We start from the raw sequence: 19,227 nt of genomic DNA on the forward strand, positions 1-19,227 counted from the left end.
TTAGTCGTCACAAGACTTTCCACATCGCTCTTGACGTCCTTGCGCCACTTCGATGAATATGTTTATGAATATCTCTAGCACAACTACGCAAGCCTTCTGTTATACCTTTGAACCCACCAGCCCGAATTTGAGATCCTGCGCCCATCTCGGCCAAAATCGAAGCAGCGAATCTCGCTGATGGTGCTTTGGGATACAGATCATGCCACTTTTGCCGTTCAAAACCTGGTCTAACACCACGTCTATCACTGGCTCTGGCGGGTCTTCTACGATGCCTAACTTCGCTAGTGTGCCATCCTTGTCTATCCCGGTCTTGTGCCATCCCGGGTGGATAGAGGTGTTACAGATAGATGAACCACCAGGATAACGTGTGAGACATTCAGCCCGAAGACCCTCAGTGAGGTACAAGGCACCGATCTTCGAGATACAGTAGTTGACCATGTTAGGGGGGACGACAAAGGATCCCATGGAGGCTATGGAAACGACATGGCCTTTCTCCTGTGCGAGCATAGCTGGAAGGAAAGCGCGTATGAGAACCATTTGTGATAAGAGGTTAACTCGAAACAGCTTCTCATCCTCAGCGTTGGTTGTCTGCTTGCCGTCAGCCTTCTCGATGTAAAGGTCGGGATTTATCGAACTCTGTCTTACCTCGAGCAATGTTTTGCCAATTCCATATCCAGCATTGTTTATCAGCACGCTGATCGTCCCGAAGTCCTTCTTGACTTGTTCGCACACAGTTTCAAGTGCAGATATGTCGCCAACGTCGCATTGGTAGAAGTGAACATCCGGCAGCGCCTCCAGATCTGCGGGTAGCGGCGACCTGTTTAACGCGATGATCCGCGCATGTTTGGACAACTCCATAGCCATTAGGTAACCAAAGCCGCTGCTTGCACCTGTGATAAGTATCACCTCTTTCTTCTCTGGCCCGAATTGCCAGTCAGCGCCTGATCTTTTTAATCTCCAGTTGTTCCATGCCAGATGGTTCAAAGCCTGGTTGATACGACGCAGGACACCCGCTGTAGTGAGTACTTTGAGAGCCGTGACTACTGCCGCAAGCCTAGCGATACTCTCAGGATCATTGGCAAAGAGAGACGAAGTGAATCCGAAAGGCGCGAGGAGCTGCGCTCGAAGCTGCGTACTACCACGAGTCAACAGGTACAGAAGTCCACCAGTTACGAGAGGCTCGCTGGCAGCTTGAGTTAGACCAGAGAGTATCGTTGACAATATCGTGGGAGGCTTGTTGACTCTGATCGATTGGGCAAGCGACATGGTTGCGGGAGATACAGGTGGTAAGATTCCTTATCGTTTTTGGAGTCGAAAGGGACCGAAAGATGGATTGGAGGATACTCAACCGTCCAGCTAACTTCTAAGCTTTATAGAATAGCTTTCATGCGCCGAAAGTCCAGGTTTCGAAGCAACCACGCTCTGAATGTTTATCATTGATGCATAGGCCTCCGCTAACATGTGGTATGAATACTAATCCTCAGTCTTGGGAGGTATCTTACATTTCATTCCACGCTTACCTCCTGCTTGTAGCATAGCGTCAAGACGCAGATGCCAATCGGATTCTTGTGGTTGTGATGTGGGTGCTACTTCTGTTGCACTCTTATCCACCTGCGTTTCAAACAGCAGAACTGAGTCTGTCTGTGCCATCGCGCACATGTCTTATGTGGGTTTTCGCCTTAATTGCGGTATTGAACCCACGGCGTTTACCTTGACCTAGACGAGCTCCAGCGAAACAAAACTAAAGCTATCCAATCATTCCGCTCCCCAGAGCACAAACCAATGATCGTTACCATACGAATGAGGCCTTCAACAGTCCCAAAAACACATTTCGTATTCTCTTTGTGAGCCATTGTTGCTTGTTCGTTTACGACGCGCGGATCGGCTGGGGATTAGCATATTTGTGGGGTCGTCGGCCATACTCTTGCGAACATGATGACAAACCACCCGACCTCTATAGACGATGCTTCCGTCGACTAACCTTCACGGCTGTGCACTAGCGTTCGAGGCCCAAACTTGGTCGCCGTCTTGCTTGTACGTCAATGGTTGACGAATAAAAGGATCGTCGGCATATGAATTTTTGTAGTATGCACTCAAGTCGCGGTGATGCTTGGGTGCGAGCGTCTTGCCACACAGCGTACTGTTTAGTGTTTTAGTTTTAGGTCTCTTCTCTCGAAGACCGCATAGTCGTTGCCCTCGCGCTGCTTACTGCCAAGTGTTGTTGCGTAGTCAAACATTTAGATTGGTATTCTTGGTGCTGCATGCCGCTAGGCGTTTCAAAAAGGCCGGCAGAGGTGCAAACGTGCCCATCAGGTATGGCAAGACATCGGGACATTGTCGGACGTGATATGTGGAGATGAATGTCTACCGAGCTAGCTAAGATGGGACGGGCCCACTATATATCCGCCATGCACCATGCTTGGCAGTCATACGACGGCGGAGCTTCGGAGGCCGCTTGGCCGAGAGACGGCCTGCAAGCAACTCGATAAACACTAATTTCCCTAACGTAGTTCACAAGCGAGTGACGCACCCAAGCGAGTGACGCACTTTTGCCAAGACCTCACTAAACTTCAATCAAGTCGTAATGCCTCAACGCAACAGCGTAAAAACAATCTTAAACGAAGCGGATATACAGCTTGCGATACAGGCTATCTAAAGAGACGCGTTACTAATAACGCGACGCGCTAGAGCTATCTATAGCGTCTCTGAAGCAACACTACAAAGGCGACTCGCTGGGACGCCTTAACAACGCGATTGCGCGCCCAACTTAATAGCTCTTCGAGGATCTGAAGAGATAGCGATTGTTAAACATGTTCTTAAGCTAGTAGAGCAAGGATATCCGCCTAGGCTCGCTGATATTAAAGAGATAGCTAGTTCTTTACTTAAGATCTGTAAGGGGCTACGCCGTACTAAGCGGACTGCTCTAGTCACATGACGTACGGCTTAGCGCTGACTAAGGCAGTAAGGCGCAAGGCCTACAAAAGGCAAGTCGTACGCGCAAGGAGAACCTTTCTTTTCTTATCTTTCTTCTTCTGTATATAGGACAAATGCAAACTCGTTAGTAGGCCTCTTTCCGCCCTTAACATAAGAAGAAAGATCACACATTCCTTACTCTTCCTTCTCGTACGTGACGAGTTGGAATTGAGAACGACACTTCTTCGTACAACTACTATGCAACCAGGCGATAGCTACGAAGCAATGGACTCAGCTGAGACCTACGAAGCGAGAGGAGCAGAGGCTCCCTCTCAACCACAGAGCAACTTGTACGAACATTCACAACAGGAGCTTATCGACATAATTAGCCTCCTAAGAGGGAACCTCAACCAAATGACAGCAGAACGACAATCGTACGAAGCGCTGCAACAGCAGGTGCAGATTCTAGCTCAAGCGGTGTCTCGTCAGGGCTTAAGCGTGCCAACTCCAAGTGGGGCATCGTCTCATGCCACGTCAGCACCTACACCGCCTTCGCCTTACCAAGACACCATACGTCGATACGAGAAACCAAGGCTGCCTGACGTAGAGGTGTTTGAGAAAGGCTCACACGAAGACTATACCCAATGGAAGACGCGCGTACAAGCGAAACTCTTTGCGGACCGACAAGCCTACCCTTCTGAAGAAGTCCAGGTACACTACATTATCACTCGTACGAAGGGTTGGGCCTTCACCGCCTTAAGAACATACGTTACGAGCATGATGGAGGGCTCTTCCCAACCATCCTTAGCGCGGCTTTGGGAACAGCTCGACGGGTTCTTTATAGACCCTACAATCCGTGAGAAAGCAATGCAATGGATCCGTACGACTAAACAGGGGAAGGGTGAGTTCATTCCCCACGTGCAAGCGTTTAACCTAAAGTTCTTGGAAGCGGGCTTAGGGAACGCGAGCAATATACAGAAGATTGACTATCTCAAGAACTCTCTTAACAAGAGACTGTTGCGTTACCAAGTAGGCTTTCAGCCTGTAAAAGACGAGTCGTACGAGGAATTCGTACACAGGATGCGTGTTACCTGGGAGAATCTTAAGGCTATAGACCAGCTCAGCTTTCGTACGCTGCCAGCGGCCTCCTCACACACTGCGCCTAGCAATGAGGATACCATGGATTGGACTCCTACCGTAGCGGCTTTCCAGCCTCGTACGAAGAGAGAATTCTGGGGAACACAGGCCCAGGTTCAAGAAAGAAGAGAGCGAGGAGACTGTTTAAGATGCGGGCACCAAGGCCACAAGGTTGCTCAGTGCCAGGTCAAGATTGGAAAACGACCCGCTCGTACGGAAGGGAAGGGAGCTGTAGTTGCCGCAGCAGCTCCTGCGAAGATGGATACCGACTCTGAGGAATCGGGAAAAGAAGAGCCCTAGCTCGAAGACGCCAGCTAGGGCCAAGCACAGCGAAGCCTCTTCAGGCCGTACGACCCCCTCGAAGAATCCTGTCCCAGCTAGCAGCAACCCCCCCCATGTCAATAGATGTTACAATAAATGGCTTTGAACACGCCACCGCCATGATTGACAATGGTTGCTGCACCTATGGGATTGTGACCGAGAAGCTCGTACGATCGAAAGGCTTACCGCGCATAGAGATACCCCAAATCCAGATTGATGGGGTGAACGAGCAGAGAAGCTCTGTTAACGCTATTACAGAGTTTGACTTAGACGTTAGAGGATTAAAACAACGCGCTGCGGCATACATTGTTTCTACAACGTACGATTATGACATGATTCTTGGAAAATCCTGGCTAGAACGAGTTGGTGGAATTATTAATTCCCGCCAACACACGTTGAGGCTGCCTCAGTACGGCATCACCGTACGCAGTACAGAGTCACAGAAGGGGAAGACAGACTTCTCCCTAATCTCTGCTGCAGCCTTCCAACTGCACGTACGACGAAACAGGCGAGAGAAGAATAAGGTGCAGATATTTGCAGCAAGCCTTCGCGACATCGAGAAAGCCCTTCAGATTAAGACCCCCTTAACAGCAGAGCAAATCCGCCAGCAACTCCCAGAATATTTACAGTCGTACGTACACCTCTTCCAACCAAAGGAGGGAGATGACCTTCCACCCTTACGAGGACCCGAGGTAGACCACCAACTAGAGCTAGAACAAGAGAATGGCAAAGATCCAAAGATCCCGTACGGGCCTCTCTACAGCATGTCGAGAGACGAACTGTTAGTACTACGGAAGACACTGCATGAGCTCCTAGACAAAGGGTTCATACGAGCAAGCAATTCTCCTGCAGCGTCACCAGTTTTATTCGTACGAAAGCCAGGCGGCGGGTTGCGATTCTGTGTTGACTACAGAGCGTTGAACGCTATTACTAAGAAGGACCGTTATCCACTGCCTCTTATTAAAGAAACCCTGCACCAGATTGGACGGGCGAAGTGGTACACTAAGCTTGACGTAACAGCTGCCTTCCACAAGATAAGAATCACAGAGGGGCAGGAGTGGATGACAGCCTTCCGGACAAGATTTGGCTCGTACGAATGGCTGGTAACCCCCTTTGGCCTTGCAAATGCTCCAAGCACGTTCCAGCGCTACGTGAACTGGGTTCTGAGAGACTTTCTGGATGAATTCGCCTCAGCGTACCTTGACGACATTATCATCTTTACAGATGGACCACTATCCCAGCACCACAGCCACGTACGGGCAGTGTTAGACCGACTTAAGGCAGCTGGACTGCAATTAGAGCTAAAGAAGTGCGAATTTGACGTGCAGCGTACGAAGTACTTAGGATTTATTGTAGAAGCAGGGAAGGGCGTGTCTATGGACCAAGAGAAGGTTCAGGCTATTCAAGACTGGAATGCGCCTACTACAGTTAAAGGCGTACGAGGATTCCTAGGATTTGCGAACTTCTACAGGAAGTTTATTCCCCACTTCGCACGACTGTCTGAACCACTAGTCCAACTTACACGCAAAGACGCTAAGTTTGTATGGGGGACAGAGCAAGAGAGAAGTTTCCGTACGATTAAGGAAGCTTTTCTTTCTGACGAAGTCCTTGTACCCTTCGACCCAGAGCTGCCAACAGTCCTAGAATGCGACTCTTCTGGACACGCACTAGGAGGTACTCTTTCCCAAAGAGGCCTAGACGGTGTACTTCGTACGGTTGCCTACCTATCACGCAAGTTCCTTGCTCACGAATGCAACTACCCAATTCACGACAAGGAACTCCTAGCTGTAATCTGCTGTTTGAAGGAATGGGACGCCGAACTCCGAGGCGTACGAGAATTCGAGGTTATTACAGATCACAAGAACCTTGAATACTTTACTAAGAAGCAAAAGATGACAGAACGCCACGTACGATGGTCAGTCGAGTTATCAAGATTTGGGAATATGAAGATCAGGTACAGGCCAGGGAAGGAGAACGTACGGGCCGACGCCCTCTCCAGACGAGACCAAGACATGCCACAAGACGAGGATGACGACAGGATCGCAAGCAGAGAGTTTGTAATGCTAACCCCAGCTTACCAACAAGACGGCGTACGAGTTGCTGCATTACTCCCTCTAGTTACACCAATAGTCTCGGACACACTGCCTCAGCCACCAAATGAACAGGAGTTGATACAGAACCACTGGGCCACAGCAGTAACTAAGGACGACCTCTATCAGGAAGTGCTCCAGTCCGTACGGGAGGGGCAACGCTCATTGTCTACGACTAGAAAGATAGCTGTGTCCCTAGGAGACTGCGCAATCAACTCGGACGACCGCCTTACATGGAGAACACGTATCTGGGTACCCGAATCAGAACCACTTCGTACGGGCATAATCCAGATAGCCCACCTATCATTGCAAGCAGGCCACCCAGGTCGAGAAGAGACATACAGGATCGTAGCAAGAGAATGGTACTGGCCTAAGATGAGCGACGACATCAGACGCTTCGTACGGAACTGCGAGCTTTGCAGGAAAAGTACCCCGTGGAGAGACGGAAGACATGGTTACCTCCGCCCTCTGCCAGTCCCAAGTCGTACGTGGCAGCACTTGACGGTTGACTTTATTACAGGCCTCCCTCCTTCAGAAGGGAAGTCGAACCTAATGGTAGTAAAAGACCGCCTTAGCAAAGCCGCAATCTTGATACCTATGCAGAAGATAGAGAGCCAAGACGTAGCCTGGGCCTTCGTACGAGAAGTATACCGTCATCACAGCCTTCCTCTCTCTATCACGTCTGACAGAGGCCCCCAATTCGCAAGCGCTATGTGGGGAGATGTCTGTAGGTTGCTAGGCATAAGAAGAAACCTATCTACAGCCTACCACCCACAGACTGATGGCACGACTGAGAGAGCAAACAGCGATATTGAGGTAGTCGTACGGGTATTTTGCAACAATGACCAAGACAACTGGGCTACGCTATGCCCAATCCTCGAGCTAATGCTCAACTCCCGTACGAACACGTCCACTGGCGTCTCCCCCTTCTTCCTACAGCATGGTTACCACAACACGCCTTTCTCCCAACAAGAAGAACATGAACGTACGGACAGTAACGAGGCAGCTAAGAAGCCCACTCATGAGAAGGCTAAAGACATCGTCCAAACAATCACCTCCGCTGCAGAATGGGCAATCGCAGCTATGTCGTACGCACAACAAGAACAGGAAAGGCAGGCAAACAAGTCCAGGAAACCTGCCCCTACTTACAAGGTTGGAGATTGGGTTTGGCTCGACCTACGAGACGTACGCACTGCACGAGCCAGCAAGAAGCTGGACTGGAAGAGCGAAAAGTACCAAGTGTCACGCGTACGAGACCCATACTGGGTAGAATTAGCTGTCCCCTGGGAAACCAAGTCGTACCACGTCGACAAGATCAGACCAGCTGCTACTGATCCCCTACCCTCACAACAGACCAACGATTCAAATCCTGCAGCAGTCGTCGTACGAGATGAGAACGAACAAGAAGAACATCTTGAATGGCAGGTAGAGAGTATCACAAGTGAGAGAATACGTCAAGGAACTAAGCAATATTTCGTGAAATGGGTTGGATTTCAAGAAGCTACATGGGAACCAGAAGGAAATCTAGTTAACACCACAGCCCTACAGTCCTGGCAGACTCGTACACAAGCCGTACGGTCGCCCTCAGGCTCTCTTCAGAGAAGACAGAACCGCCAGCAGCGAAAACCTAGTCGTCCGCATCGACGAGCTCCTCCTCAGAAGAGGGAGCACGAATCGCCCGACCACCCGTACGAGGACGAGGACCAGGAAGAGCTCCTCCTCCTCCGCCATTAGGCGCTCCTTGACCGGCAAGACCACAGCGCGCACCATGCTCAGTCCAGACGCAGTTAGAGCAGGCGCCATTCCACTCTCCAGGAATAGAGACACAACCAGCAAAGGCAGTAAAAGGTTTAGTACCACGTACGGCGTGGGCGCAGTTGTTGTGGCAGCCAGCAGGGTTGAGGACACCACGGGAATGGATGACGAAAGCCTTGACGTACGAGTCGCGTCCGGTGAGGATTTGGCGAGCGTGGATAGTGCTACGAGCGACGACAGGGGAATACTCGATGTTGCCCGGACCCCAATAGGCGTCGTACGGTGAGTTCCCGGCAGGACGGAGAAAGAACTCAGCGACACGGCGGATAGGAGGCTGTTGAAAGGTTAGCAAGGTAAGAGAAGAGTTAAGACAAACGTACGGAGGCCATTGAGAGCGCACGACGTAGCTCATTAGCAACGTCCCTGTCAAGGATGTACCAGACAGAATAGTCGTTCATGTTGATACCACCTTGTACGTTGACAACCGCAACAGCAGCGTTAGGATAGTTGCGAGTGAGCAGGCGATGGGCAATGTTCTGGAGGTCAATCGCGGCGTTGGCGTACGTGCTGCCGGCATTGCCGCCAGTAGCGAAAGCAAGGTGGTTAGAACCATTAGCAGCCCAGACACCGCGAGCAGGAGCAGCCATTGTTGAGATATCGTATGAGAGGCCTTAACAAGGAGCAGAGAAGTTAGTGTAAGAAAAAAAAGTTTAAGAGAGGGATGCCAGCCTTATATACCTAGGAGAGGACGCCGAAATCCCCTCTCACCACAAGAAGCGGTCAAACGACGGTGACCAGATCCGTACAAGAATCCTCATTCACTGTTAGAGCGGTCAAACAACAACAAACACACACGTACGAAAGTTGGACTTACTGCAGACTCTGACGTCATGTTGCAAACACTCTCTTACAACAACGCGTCGCGTACGATTCTTAGGGGGGGGGTATTGTAAGGGGCTACGCCGTACTAAGCGGACTGCTCTAGTCACATGACGTACGGCTTAGCGCTGACTAAGGCAGTAAGGCGCAAGGCCTACAAAAGGCAAGTCGTACGCGCAAGGAGAACCTTTCTTTTCTTATCTTTCTTCTTCTGTATATAGGACAAATGCAAACTCGTTAGTAGGCCTCTTTCCGCCCTTAACAAGATCCGCAATTAGAAGCTAGTTAGCAAGAACTAGGCTGCAAACTTTGTAAATTGTCGTTCTAAGCTTAAAACTAAGTTTAATTAAAAGTACGACTATAGTAGAGCCCTCTGCGAAGATCCTAAGGTTATTTAAGGCTAGTTCCGCCTAGTATAGAATACAAAGGCGAAGTACAGCATCTAAGACAAAGACACGTACAACTTTAATAAGACTAGCTTTATAATAAGCGTAATATTAACTAGCTTAGTAGTTATAGCAGCAGACTGTTAAAGACAGCCTAAAACTATTTAGCAGGGCAACTAAGAGTAGGTTACAGCTATCTAAGGCATAGACGCGACAGAGTAGGTAATTCTACCCTTTATTATCTTCTAAGGCAAGCACTACCTCTCCGCCTAGTATAAAGAGGAAAACCTACCTTAAGACTAGGTAATTGCAGTCTCTAAAAATAGCTAGACAACAAACAAGCTTAGTATTAAGTAGTTAGAGCACTTTAACAGGCATACAAAGAAGAAAGTTATTAGCAGTTACTGCCTGCTAGTTCTTAACAGTCACAAGAGCTACAGCTTAATTAATTTCTACTAGCTCTGCGAAGAGAAGAAGATAATTACCCTCTATATACCTCTACACTCCTCGCACTTGCTGCAGCTACTTAACGTTAGCTGTTTTGCGCTACTAAAGAAGGCGTATAAGTGCTAAGCTAAGAAGCTAATGCGCAACAAGATTACCTATATTACTAAAACAGAGTTCTTGCTGTGCTTTATTGCTGCTTAAAACGTCTTAATTACAAAGAGCAATATCCTAGGAGGCTTCTAAGGCGCTAGCTTAGTTCTATTTAATCTAGACGCTGTTATATCAATACTTAACGTCTGCCTGCGTACTCTACTATTACCTACTATTAAGGACAGTCCCTAGCAGTCGCAAACCCTAAGCAATACCCTAGAGTTAAAGTCTTAAACAAAGCTAGTTCTTAAGAGGTTTTAGAGGCATGTAGACAGCTTACCTACTTTAATAGTTAAGGCGGTAAAAAGCCTCTCTAAAGGCGCAGAGATAATAGCGCATGCTTTAGTGTTGTCGCAAAAGCGTATTGCTAAGCTTAAAGCAGCTAACAAGGCCGCTACGCGACGTAAATTGTATAAAAGAAAGCAAGTACAGAAGGAGGGAACCCTTACAGTAGAGGAAGGTCTTCGACTTACAACTCTAAAGGAGTTTAGGGCGCGCAGCAATAGGAAGAAGGCGAAGAAGAGGGTGCGCGTTAAGGTAGGCGAACTGTCGCAAAGACGCTGTAGACGCTGCGGCGAGGCTAGTCACAACTCGCGCACATGCAAGCAAGATATAGTAGTAGATTCTGAGTAGAATAGTCTATTACGATTTCTGATTACAGTTCTATACGGTGCTGCACTATCGTGCGCAGTCGTGGTTTTAGTGAGGTCTTGGCAAAAGTGCGTCACTCGCTTGGGTGCGTCACTCGCTTGTGAACTACGTTAATCTACTTTGCTCTTTTACAACATCATGACTTTCGAAATACATACAATTACTGCGCTTGTCCCTTATCATCGTAACTACTCTACATTCTAGGTCTCATGTTAGTGATTGTCTACGCACTGTATAATACCACAACTCCCTACGCGCTTTTGGTACTACAGCGGCATTACGCGCCTCACGGCAGCGTTTAGATTGGCTCCAAGCCGTAGCGATAGGTCTCCTACTGAACGACTTCAACCCAACAAACGCACTACCTAATTACATGTTCTAAACAATTGACACCCATGTTCTCGCTATCATATGTACAGCGCCGCTAGAAACGTAAGAGAATTTCAGCTACCAGAAAGTTGCCGTCTGGTGGCTGTCGTCTGGGCGTCACAAGTGCCCCGCACTTTACCCTGCATACTCGATAGAAGCATGACGACAAGGCCACTTCCATATGTCCCCCACACGCTTGATACAGAATCGACATGGCATCCGAATATGCCGACATACCTCGATACCTCCGTTACAAAGACGGGGATGAAGGCTTGGACGACGATTGGGACTATGAGCTCGAAAGAGCTAACCAAATACTCCACACTCGGATCGTCAGAATGCATCGAGATAAACTCTGCAAAGACTGTGCTCGCTTCGACTGGTCGAGAACACACTTTTACACGCGCGACGTCCATTGGATATATGAGGAAGGTAGAAATGCGGGCCAAATAATCGGTGACAGATATCAGATGGATGACGGATATCAGTCAGTGTCCAGTTTCGACTTAGACTACCGCGATCTAGAAAACGTCCGAGATGACGTGGTCTGGTCTCAATTCGAAGTTGTAGCAGAGGCACGTCGAGAAGCAAAGTGGTTAGCGAAGGATCCTAGATTCCGCTGGCAACTCCGAAGGGACCAAATCCACCAATGCCAGCTCTGTAACGTATTGTGGGGTAAGGCAGAAAGAGCAGGAGAAGTATTACCCGAGTTGAACGACAGTAGCAATTCGGCGTTTCTCAGCATCCTGCTCAAGGGCGGTCCAGCGTTCAAAGATGGTGGAAAACATCGATGTATTGTCGTAAGTTTATGGTAATTGTATGTCTTGTGTTACCATCACTGATGAAAGGAACGGCAGGCTTGGCCTGAATTTGAGACGGATGCAGGGTCTGCAACCAACGGTATCAAGGTTTACCTATCGGCGCACGAACCTCCAGATCTAGAGACCTCAACTTCATGTTGCATTCGCCCTTTCATCAAAGAGATGCCTCATCAACTCAATGATTTACCACATTGTTGCTTGAAGAAGCGCCGGGTGGGCACAAACGTCAATTTCGATCTTGTGAGAGGATGGCTGAAGTGGTGTGATGAAACGCATGAACATACTACAAGCCCCATTCACTCGATATCGGCGCTAAAAGACCTTCGGTTCATCGATACTAAAAGGCGATGTATTATAGAACAAGACCAGCACGTACGCTATGCAGCACTCAGCTATACCTGGGGCCTAGAAGAACAGTATTGTTTGAAACGAGAGAGCGTAGAAGTCCTGAAACAACCCGGTTCACTGGATCGTACCAATGTGACAATTAGAAAGGTAATTATCGATGCGATCGAGGTGTGTCTGGAGGCAGATATCCCATATCTGTGGGTAGATGCACTCTGCATCATCCAGGACGACGAACACGGCAAGATGTCTCAGATCCGAAATATGGACTCTGTCTACTCGAACGCCTACATAACCATCGTTCAAGCAGCAGAAAAACAAACAAGTTCTGACCAAAGGCCGCTCGATCAAAACTTTAATCTGGGTCTGTCTGGAGTGTCCACACCATTTACTCCAGTCGAGCCAAGCTGTATTGTAGATGGAGTTTCGTACTTGGTCGATGACAACGACGTTTACAGAAGGATGGATGAAAACTTCTCAACCTCTAGGTGGTCGTCCCGTGGCTGGTGAGTGGAGACTTATCACCTCTATTTCAACGTAGTACTAAGTGCACTCGTCCTTCTTCTAGGACATTCCAAGAGCTCGCGCTTTCGCATCGAATCCCCCTGTTCATTTCCGAAGAAGTAGTCTTCTACTGTTCAAATGGTGTTGCGTGCGAGAGTATATCCCTTGGTGACGACTTTTATAGAACGCTTCCATCGATGCAGCAACCTAGTCTACATCAGGAGTCCAGTATTCAAATTTGCGGCTTCCTGCACAAACTGCCGCGCAAGGATACAACATTACTCGAGCTTATAGAGCAGTATGAAGAGAATTATCTTCAGCTACTCAGCTTCTATATCGGAAGAAGCTTGACTTACAATACTGATGTACTCAATGCGTTCTCTGGGATCATCAACGCACAGTCTGATTCACTAGGCTACTTTATAGCGGGATTGCCGCACCGTTTGTTTGCAAGAGCGTTATTCTTGTCGGTAGAGACCGAATACGGCCCACTAAGCCGGCGGAGCGGATTTCCTTCCTGGTCTTGGATTGGCTGGAAACCCGACTTCGGCTGTTCAAGGATTGTATTCGATGACGGTGGTCACAGCAATGCGCAGCGTCGTGGCTACTGGACGCTTGTGCAGATATATTTATGCACTGGACATAGAAATCCTGTCCTTCTTCTGGGCCAACTCGATATCAACAACGGCTTCGAGGGATACTGTACCCGCTCTATCGAGTTTTACAATCATCTCACATCTGCACCGTCTCTTCCCACCGAGCCTAGTGTCGAAGAAGCGCCGCTCTTCCACATCCCACGTGACGAGAGCTTACAAACATTACTCATATTCTGGACTCATGTTGCGCCCCTGAAATTGTCGTTCCCAACTGAATACGGTGTTCTCCCCGAGGTACATATCGATTGTCCTATGATCGGAGCAAGATTTAAGGAACAGGCGAGCGTGGAACTCGAAGTAGCTCTAGTCGCGATCACTCGTGGGATTTCTCACTATGAAGGCGTTAGATGTGAGGGTTGGCGGGAGCCCTGGCGGATTGCAGAGGAAAACAAACTTAGTGGCATCATCATCGAGCGTTGGCGAGGTCTAGCACGACGTGTCGGTGTTGTGCATGGTATTGGAATACCGCAGTGGGTAGCTGCAAACCCACAGAAGGAACTCCTGCTACTAGCATAGAACACCTGTCGCTTGTTGAACTGTTCTTGCTATTTGTGTCCGTAACGTAACAGGGAAAAGCAAGGGACATGGCGCAAACCTGACGTTCATGCTATCGGGTAGTTACATCCCCGCTGCCACCACTAACCTACCAGGATATTATCATGGGAAAATTTGCATTCCCCATCTAAGATAATGCAACATGAACCGGAAATCCGATGTTCGCTCAGGATGATGTACTTCTGTCGTGTTGGCGGCACCCTCCGCAGCCAATCAGCCCAGCCGCAACACCCAATCAGACCTACCAGTGCCCAGCCCTGTGGCTCCACTGCCCCGCATTCCGGATGCCGGATGCAAGCTAGCAACATGGCAGGACCCACTCAGCTCGCGCAGCCAGCCGTGCCTACATGTGCGTGCGAACATCGTGAGATGCTGCTTCTTGTCTTGCGTGGCGAGTCAAGTAAGCTAATCGTTGCCAAATCTCGTGCCGTGTCTGTCGTCACGCGCTTGCTGCCAGGATTTGGCCCTGATCAGCTGCAGCGGTTTCGTATAGCTTCTCAACGAATTGAGAGGCGGGATGGCCGCGGAAGTCACGATGCTTTGGAAGGAAGCCAAGGTGAAGGAAGGGGGAGGTACGCGTATGAGCTGTAATTACATCATGCCTGCTGTGCAACGTATACATGTCAGCTTGTGAACGCCCCGAATCTTGCTGCGAGACAATGATACCATTCTCTCTTTCTCTCTGTCCTCATTTCATCTTCTGTACGATTTGCATCATCAAACAAGAAAGCGACAACGACCATGGCGTCTCTTCGCTCCTCAAGGATGCTGCTTCGCCGATTCGTACGCCCAGCTCCGCCTGCGTTCCGCTTTCAGCCTTTCACAGCTCCGCTCCAACGCCGAACCCTCGCATCACACCAAGAAGCAACCTACCCCCAAGTTCCATACGAAAAGGCTGAGAGTGTCGGAGAAAAGAGATTCAGCCAGTTCGACCTCGACGGGAAAGTGTTCGTGGTTACAGGTGCAGCATGCCGTCCTCCTCCCTTGTGCAGAGCAAATATTACGCCTTTGTAGCCCGTGTTAACGAATAAACAGGTGGAGGTCGTGGACTAGGACTATGCATGGCTGAAGGGCTCGTAGAAGCTGGTGGCAAGGTGTACTGTCTTGACCGGCTGCCAGAGCCTCCCCAAGTGTTCCAAGAGGCCCAGACACGGCTCAAGAGCAATCACGGTGCCAGTCTAGAGTACCATAACGTGGATGTGACGCACGAGGAGGCGATGCGGAAGTGCATCGAGGATATTGCATCGAAGCATCAACGGCTCGATGGTCTTATTGCAGGTACGTGTCAGTCAATGCTGTTAGACGTAACATACTGATCATTTCACTCTACAGCCGCCGGCATCCAACAAGTAACGCCGGCTATCGAGTTCCAGAAGAAAGACATTCAAAAGATGCTAGACGTCAACTACACTGGCGTGTTCCTAGCAGCACGAGAATGCGCCCGCCAGATGATGCAATACAAGATCCAGGGATCGATCTGCCTTGTCGCAAGCATGAGCGGAACCATCGCCAACCGCGGTTTCATCGCACCTGTCTACAACTCGTCCAAGGCAGCCGTGGTACAGCTAGCACGGAACCTAGCCATGGAGTGGGGAAGGAAGAATCCAGACGGCTCAGGCGGTATCCGAGTCAATTCTTTGAGCCCCGGTCACATTGTTACACCGATGGTGCAGGCCAACTTCGACAAGGGCGAGGCAAACCGCGAGGAATGGGAGAATAACAGTATGCTGGGTCGGCTCAGCACTCCGGAAGAGTACAAGGCTGCGGGATTGTTTATGTTGAGCAAGGCAAGCAGCTACATGACTGGGCATGATCTGAAGCTGGATGGTGGTACTACCGCCTGGTAAAAGGGCTGTCAGGCGACGTGTAGTCTACCGTACGGTTCAAGCATTCTCAGCGACAAGTCTGGCGTCAAGGTTAACGAATTATGACGAGTATGATGTATTTGTTTCTTCCAATTCTGCTTGATATGACTTTGTGAAAGTGGTGATGCTTTCTGCCCTAGCAGTGTAAAAAGTGATGATGGAGAGCGCACGCTACGCTCCTGCCAATGGCCGCTCAGGGTCCGCACGCGCCTTCCCCACTCAACGCTAGCTTACAATCGGACCATCTGTCCTTCCGCGCATCCCTCGCGACAGCTGTACATTTCCCAAAGCCACGCAAGAGCGCGAAACAACTCGAGCCTGCAAGCGCTGCAGCTCTACAAACACGACTCTTTCACCATGGACCGGTTAGCACGTCTCCTCAGCTGCGTGCTGCTCGCCCTCCTCCCCCTCACAGCAGCCCTCAAATTCGATCTCCACCCCGTAGCAGCACACGACTCAGCCAAGTACGAGCGATGCATTAGGAACTTTGTCGCGAGGGAGCAATTGGTTGTTGTCACGGTGATTATGGACGGATATCGGGGGGATGGACAGAGGGTGGATATGCATGTACGTTGCAACGACAAGATTCAACACCAATGCTTGCATGCGAGCAATGCGGACACGAGAAGGATATATACTGACAATGCCCAATTAGATCCGCGACGCAATGGGCAACGACTACCACCGTCCCAAAGACGTCGTAGGCGAGAACCGCTACGCCTTCACCTCGCACGCCGACTCTGCCTTTGACGTCTGCTTCGAAAACATCTTCACCTCGTCCGGCTCCTCCAAGTCCATCACCCCGCGCCACGTCGAGCTCGACATTGACATTGGCGCCGATGCCAAGGACTGGAATGCCATTGGAGCCGCCGACAAGCTGAAGCCCGTTGAGGCGGAGCTCAGGAGGATCGAGGAGGTTGTTGGAGAGATTGTCACCGAGATGGATTACCTGAGGAGTCGCGAGCAGAAGCTTAGGGATACCAATGAGAGCACTAATGAGAGGGTCAAGTGGTTTGCGTTGGGTACCATGGGTATGCTTGTTGGGCTTGGGGCTTGGCAGGTTGTGTACCTTCGTGCCTACTTCAGGAGCAAGCATCTCATCTAGAGTATTGCGCAGTGACTTTGGGCGGTTTGGAGGGCTGAGAGCGTTTTGGTTAAAAGAGAGATCTTGGCGACCCGGTGTGTATGGATGGGTACGATACGAGCATGGAAGCTTTATGGACTGCATACTTCACACACGACTGGAGCGGCGTTGGTAGGACATATCCAGATTTCAAAACTTGTTCACAACAGCTCACGTGTTCTCTGCCTTTAATGGCCCCCGACTAACAGTGTTTCAACGTCTAGTCGTCGGCTTATACATTGCTATAGGTGCAGCCAGTCCGCATACATCAAGGATATACACATTGCGAAAGAAAAGACAGGCGCAAAATAGCCTATCTATCCCTGCTTGATAGCCTCGACCTCCAACTCAATGAGCATCTGCGGAAATGCCAAATGCGGCACCGCAACCGCCGTCCAACATGGCCGATGCCCCGGGATCCTCTCCTTGAGTGCCTTGACTAGCGGATCCCAACTTGATCGAATATCAGTGTGGTAGCTCCTCAAATGGTACACATCTTCCCAGCCACGTAGTCCCGCGGCTTTCAACACTAGGTCGACGTTCTTCATTGCGATGGCTATTTGCTCGTCGCTGTTGTTGGCATCGAGGGCGCCGGTGGTGGGGTCCCAGCCGCCCTGGCCCGAACATTTAATGATACCGTTCGGCAGGGCGACGGCCATGGAGAAGTGGCTTTCGTCTGAGAATTTTTGGGAGGCGCCGGGAGGGTTGGTGTAAGTCAGGGAGGACATGACGAGGTTGGAAAAGGTGGATGGTTGAACTGGAGTATGTCAGGAGATTCTTGCTACTTGCGAATTGGGAGCAAGGTACCTACTTGGGTTAATGAACGAGCAGACCGAGATATGTATGTAACGGTGTGATGTCGACGTTCAAAAAAAAAAGATCAAAGTGTTTGTCCAGGTGGTGTTGAGAACAGTTATCCTGCGATCGAGCAACCAGAGCGACACCTTCTTTTATATTGCTTAATTTGAGATCAAGGTCGACGTTATTTAGTCCCACTAGGTGGCCAATCCGTCCCTTAGTCTTCGTGCCATCAGATTATCTCTATCGGTGATGCAGAATGCTCGTCGTTGGAGAAGTCGGCCCGAGAAGTTGGAGATAGACACCGTGAGAGATGCTAGAATTCTGCAGTGCCGATCCAGTTTTATTCTGCATTTCCTGGTATCGCGTGACCATCTCTGGGAAGCTATGATGTCCACTTGGTCTACTCCATCATAGTATCTTCTTCGGTGCCTATAGACCGTGCGTATTGGCCGAGAGCCTGCCCAAGCGTACGTGCAAACGGCTTCTCACTCAAACTTACCAGCACACGGCTCCAGTATAGCAAGACAGACTTTGCGAGTACCTTCGTGTTCGTAAAATCCGGCTGGCCATCCGAAACATCCAAAGAGGACCACGCCATCGATAGAGCTCCCCTGAGATCCTCGATGATGACCTGACAGGCTTGATTGCCACTACTCTCGACTGCCGCTTTCTTGGTCCATGCACATAGAAACAGAGCAGATTCGAATATCAAGAGTACATTCCACAGTGTCCAAGTATTAGCGTGGTAGCGAAGGAAGAATGCGAAGCCGGTATTTGCAGGATCCTCGAAGAGATGGACCGAGGCGCCCACGTCACACAAGAGCACATCGTCGCTCAGTGATTCCGGGAAAACATATTGCTGATCATGAAGGTATAGTAGCATCTCTGCCGCCTCCTCAGTCTTGTACATAGCCGAATCTATCACCAACCAATGTCTGATACTTTCAAGATGCACAAGACTTTCCGTCTTTTGTCTTTGACGTTGGAATTTATTGGTTTCTGTCATCGAAGCGAATCTTACGCGAGCTCCGGTGAGCGCTATAGCATCTCTGATTGTTCGGATGAGTAATTGCAGCGCAAACAAACTGTATCTCAGGGAAGCCACTCACTTGTATCTTGCTTCTTCCTTCGATATGTCATCATGAGCCCTGAAAAGCGCTCTCGCTTCTCTGCTCACACAGAGGTGATGGGTGAGGAACGCGAGCATTACAAAAACTTGAAATATGTCTAGACTGCTGAGCATAGTAGCACGTCCGTCGTACGGTATCCCTAGTAGTTGGTTGATGAATTCCAAGATGTGTTCACCTTGCAAAGGTCGGGACGTGTTGTTGCGGTCAAGATCTGCGTGTCGCAACGTCTCCCAGCTATCCGCTAAACATGGAAATCGAAAACGAACGTTAGCAGGCCATGCCATGATAGAGGAATCAAAAACAAAACTGTGTATCGCTATGGCACAGGC

General features: G+C 49.7%; 8 protein-coding genes across 8 annotated transcripts; 4 read left to right on the plus strand and 4 right to left on the minus strand.

Moving 5' to 3' along the window:
* Nucleotides 1–99: 99 nt before the first annotated feature.
* On the minus strand, nucleotides 100–1,266 carry AA0111_g11131 (hypothetical protein; the record flags this gene model as incomplete). The annotated part of the gene is made up of 1 exon (XM_028644962.1): nucleotides 100–1,266. One exon carries the CDS (start codon nucleotides 1,264–1,266, stop codon nucleotides 100–102), a length of 1,167 nt encoding a protein of 388 aa, XP_028501247.1.
* Nucleotides 1,267–3,171: 1,905 nt separating this feature from the next.
* On the plus strand, nucleotides 3,172–4,350 carry AA0111_g11132 (hypothetical protein; the record flags this gene model as incomplete). Its single annotated transcript, XM_028644963.1, has 1 exon — nucleotides 3,172–4,350. The coding sequence occupies one exon, from the start codon at nucleotides 3,172–3,174 to the stop codon at nucleotides 4,348–4,350; it is 1,179 nt and encodes a 392-aa protein (XP_028501278.1).
* Nucleotides 4,351–4,490: 140 nt separating this feature from the next.
* On the plus strand, nucleotides 4,491–7,989 carry AA0111_g11133 (hypothetical protein; the record flags this gene model as incomplete). Its single annotated transcript, XM_028644964.1, has 2 exons — nucleotides 4,491–7,886; nucleotides 7,978–7,989. The coding sequence occupies 2 exons, from the start codon at nucleotides 4,491–4,493 to the stop codon at nucleotides 7,987–7,989; spliced, it is 3,408 nt and encodes a 1,135-aa protein (XP_028501277.1).
* Nucleotides 7,990–8,088: 99 nt separating this feature from the next.
* Nucleotides 8,089–8,863, minus strand: AA0111_g11134 (hypothetical protein; the record flags this gene model as incomplete). Its single annotated transcript, XM_028644965.1, has 2 exons — nucleotides 8,089–8,550; nucleotides 8,597–8,863. The coding sequence occupies 2 exons, from the start codon at nucleotides 8,861–8,863 to the stop codon at nucleotides 8,089–8,091; spliced, it is 729 nt and encodes a 242-aa protein (XP_028501244.1).
* Nucleotides 8,864–14,720: 5,857 nt separating this feature from the next.
* AA0111_g11135 (hypothetical protein) lies at nucleotides 14,721–15,826 on the plus strand (the record flags this gene model as incomplete). The annotated part of the gene is made up of 3 exons (XM_028644966.1): nucleotides 14,721–14,940; nucleotides 15,015–15,257; nucleotides 15,312–15,826. 3 exons carry the CDS (start codon nucleotides 14,721–14,723, stop codon nucleotides 15,824–15,826), a joined length of 978 nt encoding a protein of 325 aa, XP_028501243.1.
* Nucleotides 15,827–16,201: 375 nt separating this feature from the next.
* AA0111_g11136 (hypothetical protein) lies at nucleotides 16,202–16,949 on the plus strand (the record flags this gene model as incomplete). Its single annotated transcript, XM_028644967.1, has 2 exons — nucleotides 16,202–16,411; nucleotides 16,500–16,949. 2 exons carry the CDS (start codon nucleotides 16,202–16,204, stop codon nucleotides 16,947–16,949), a joined length of 660 nt encoding a protein of 219 aa, XP_028501246.1.
* A 335-nt stretch (nucleotides 16,950–17,284) lies between these two features.
* On the minus strand, nucleotides 17,285–17,695 carry AA0111_g11137 (hypothetical protein; the record flags this gene model as incomplete). Its single annotated transcript, XM_028644968.1, has 1 exon — nucleotides 17,285–17,695. The coding sequence occupies one exon, from the start codon at nucleotides 17,693–17,695 to the stop codon at nucleotides 17,285–17,287; it is 411 nt and encodes a 136-aa protein (XP_028501245.1).
* A 473-nt stretch (nucleotides 17,696–18,168) lies between these two features.
* Nucleotides 18,169–18,678, minus strand: AA0111_g11138 (hypothetical protein; the record flags this gene model as incomplete). Its single annotated transcript, XM_028644969.1, has 1 exon — nucleotides 18,169–18,678. The coding sequence occupies one exon, from the start codon at nucleotides 18,676–18,678 to the stop codon at nucleotides 18,169–18,171; it is 510 nt and encodes a 169-aa protein (XP_028501280.1).
* Nucleotides 18,679–19,227: the final 549 nt, after the last annotated feature.

This window comes from Alternaria arborescens (genome assembly GCF_004154835.1).
Source record: "Alternaria arborescens strain FERA 675 chromosome Unknown contig_44, whole genome shotgun sequence".
Taxonomy (NCBI): Eukaryota; Fungi; Ascomycota; class Dothideomycetes; order Pleosporales; family Pleosporaceae; genus Alternaria; species Alternaria arborescens.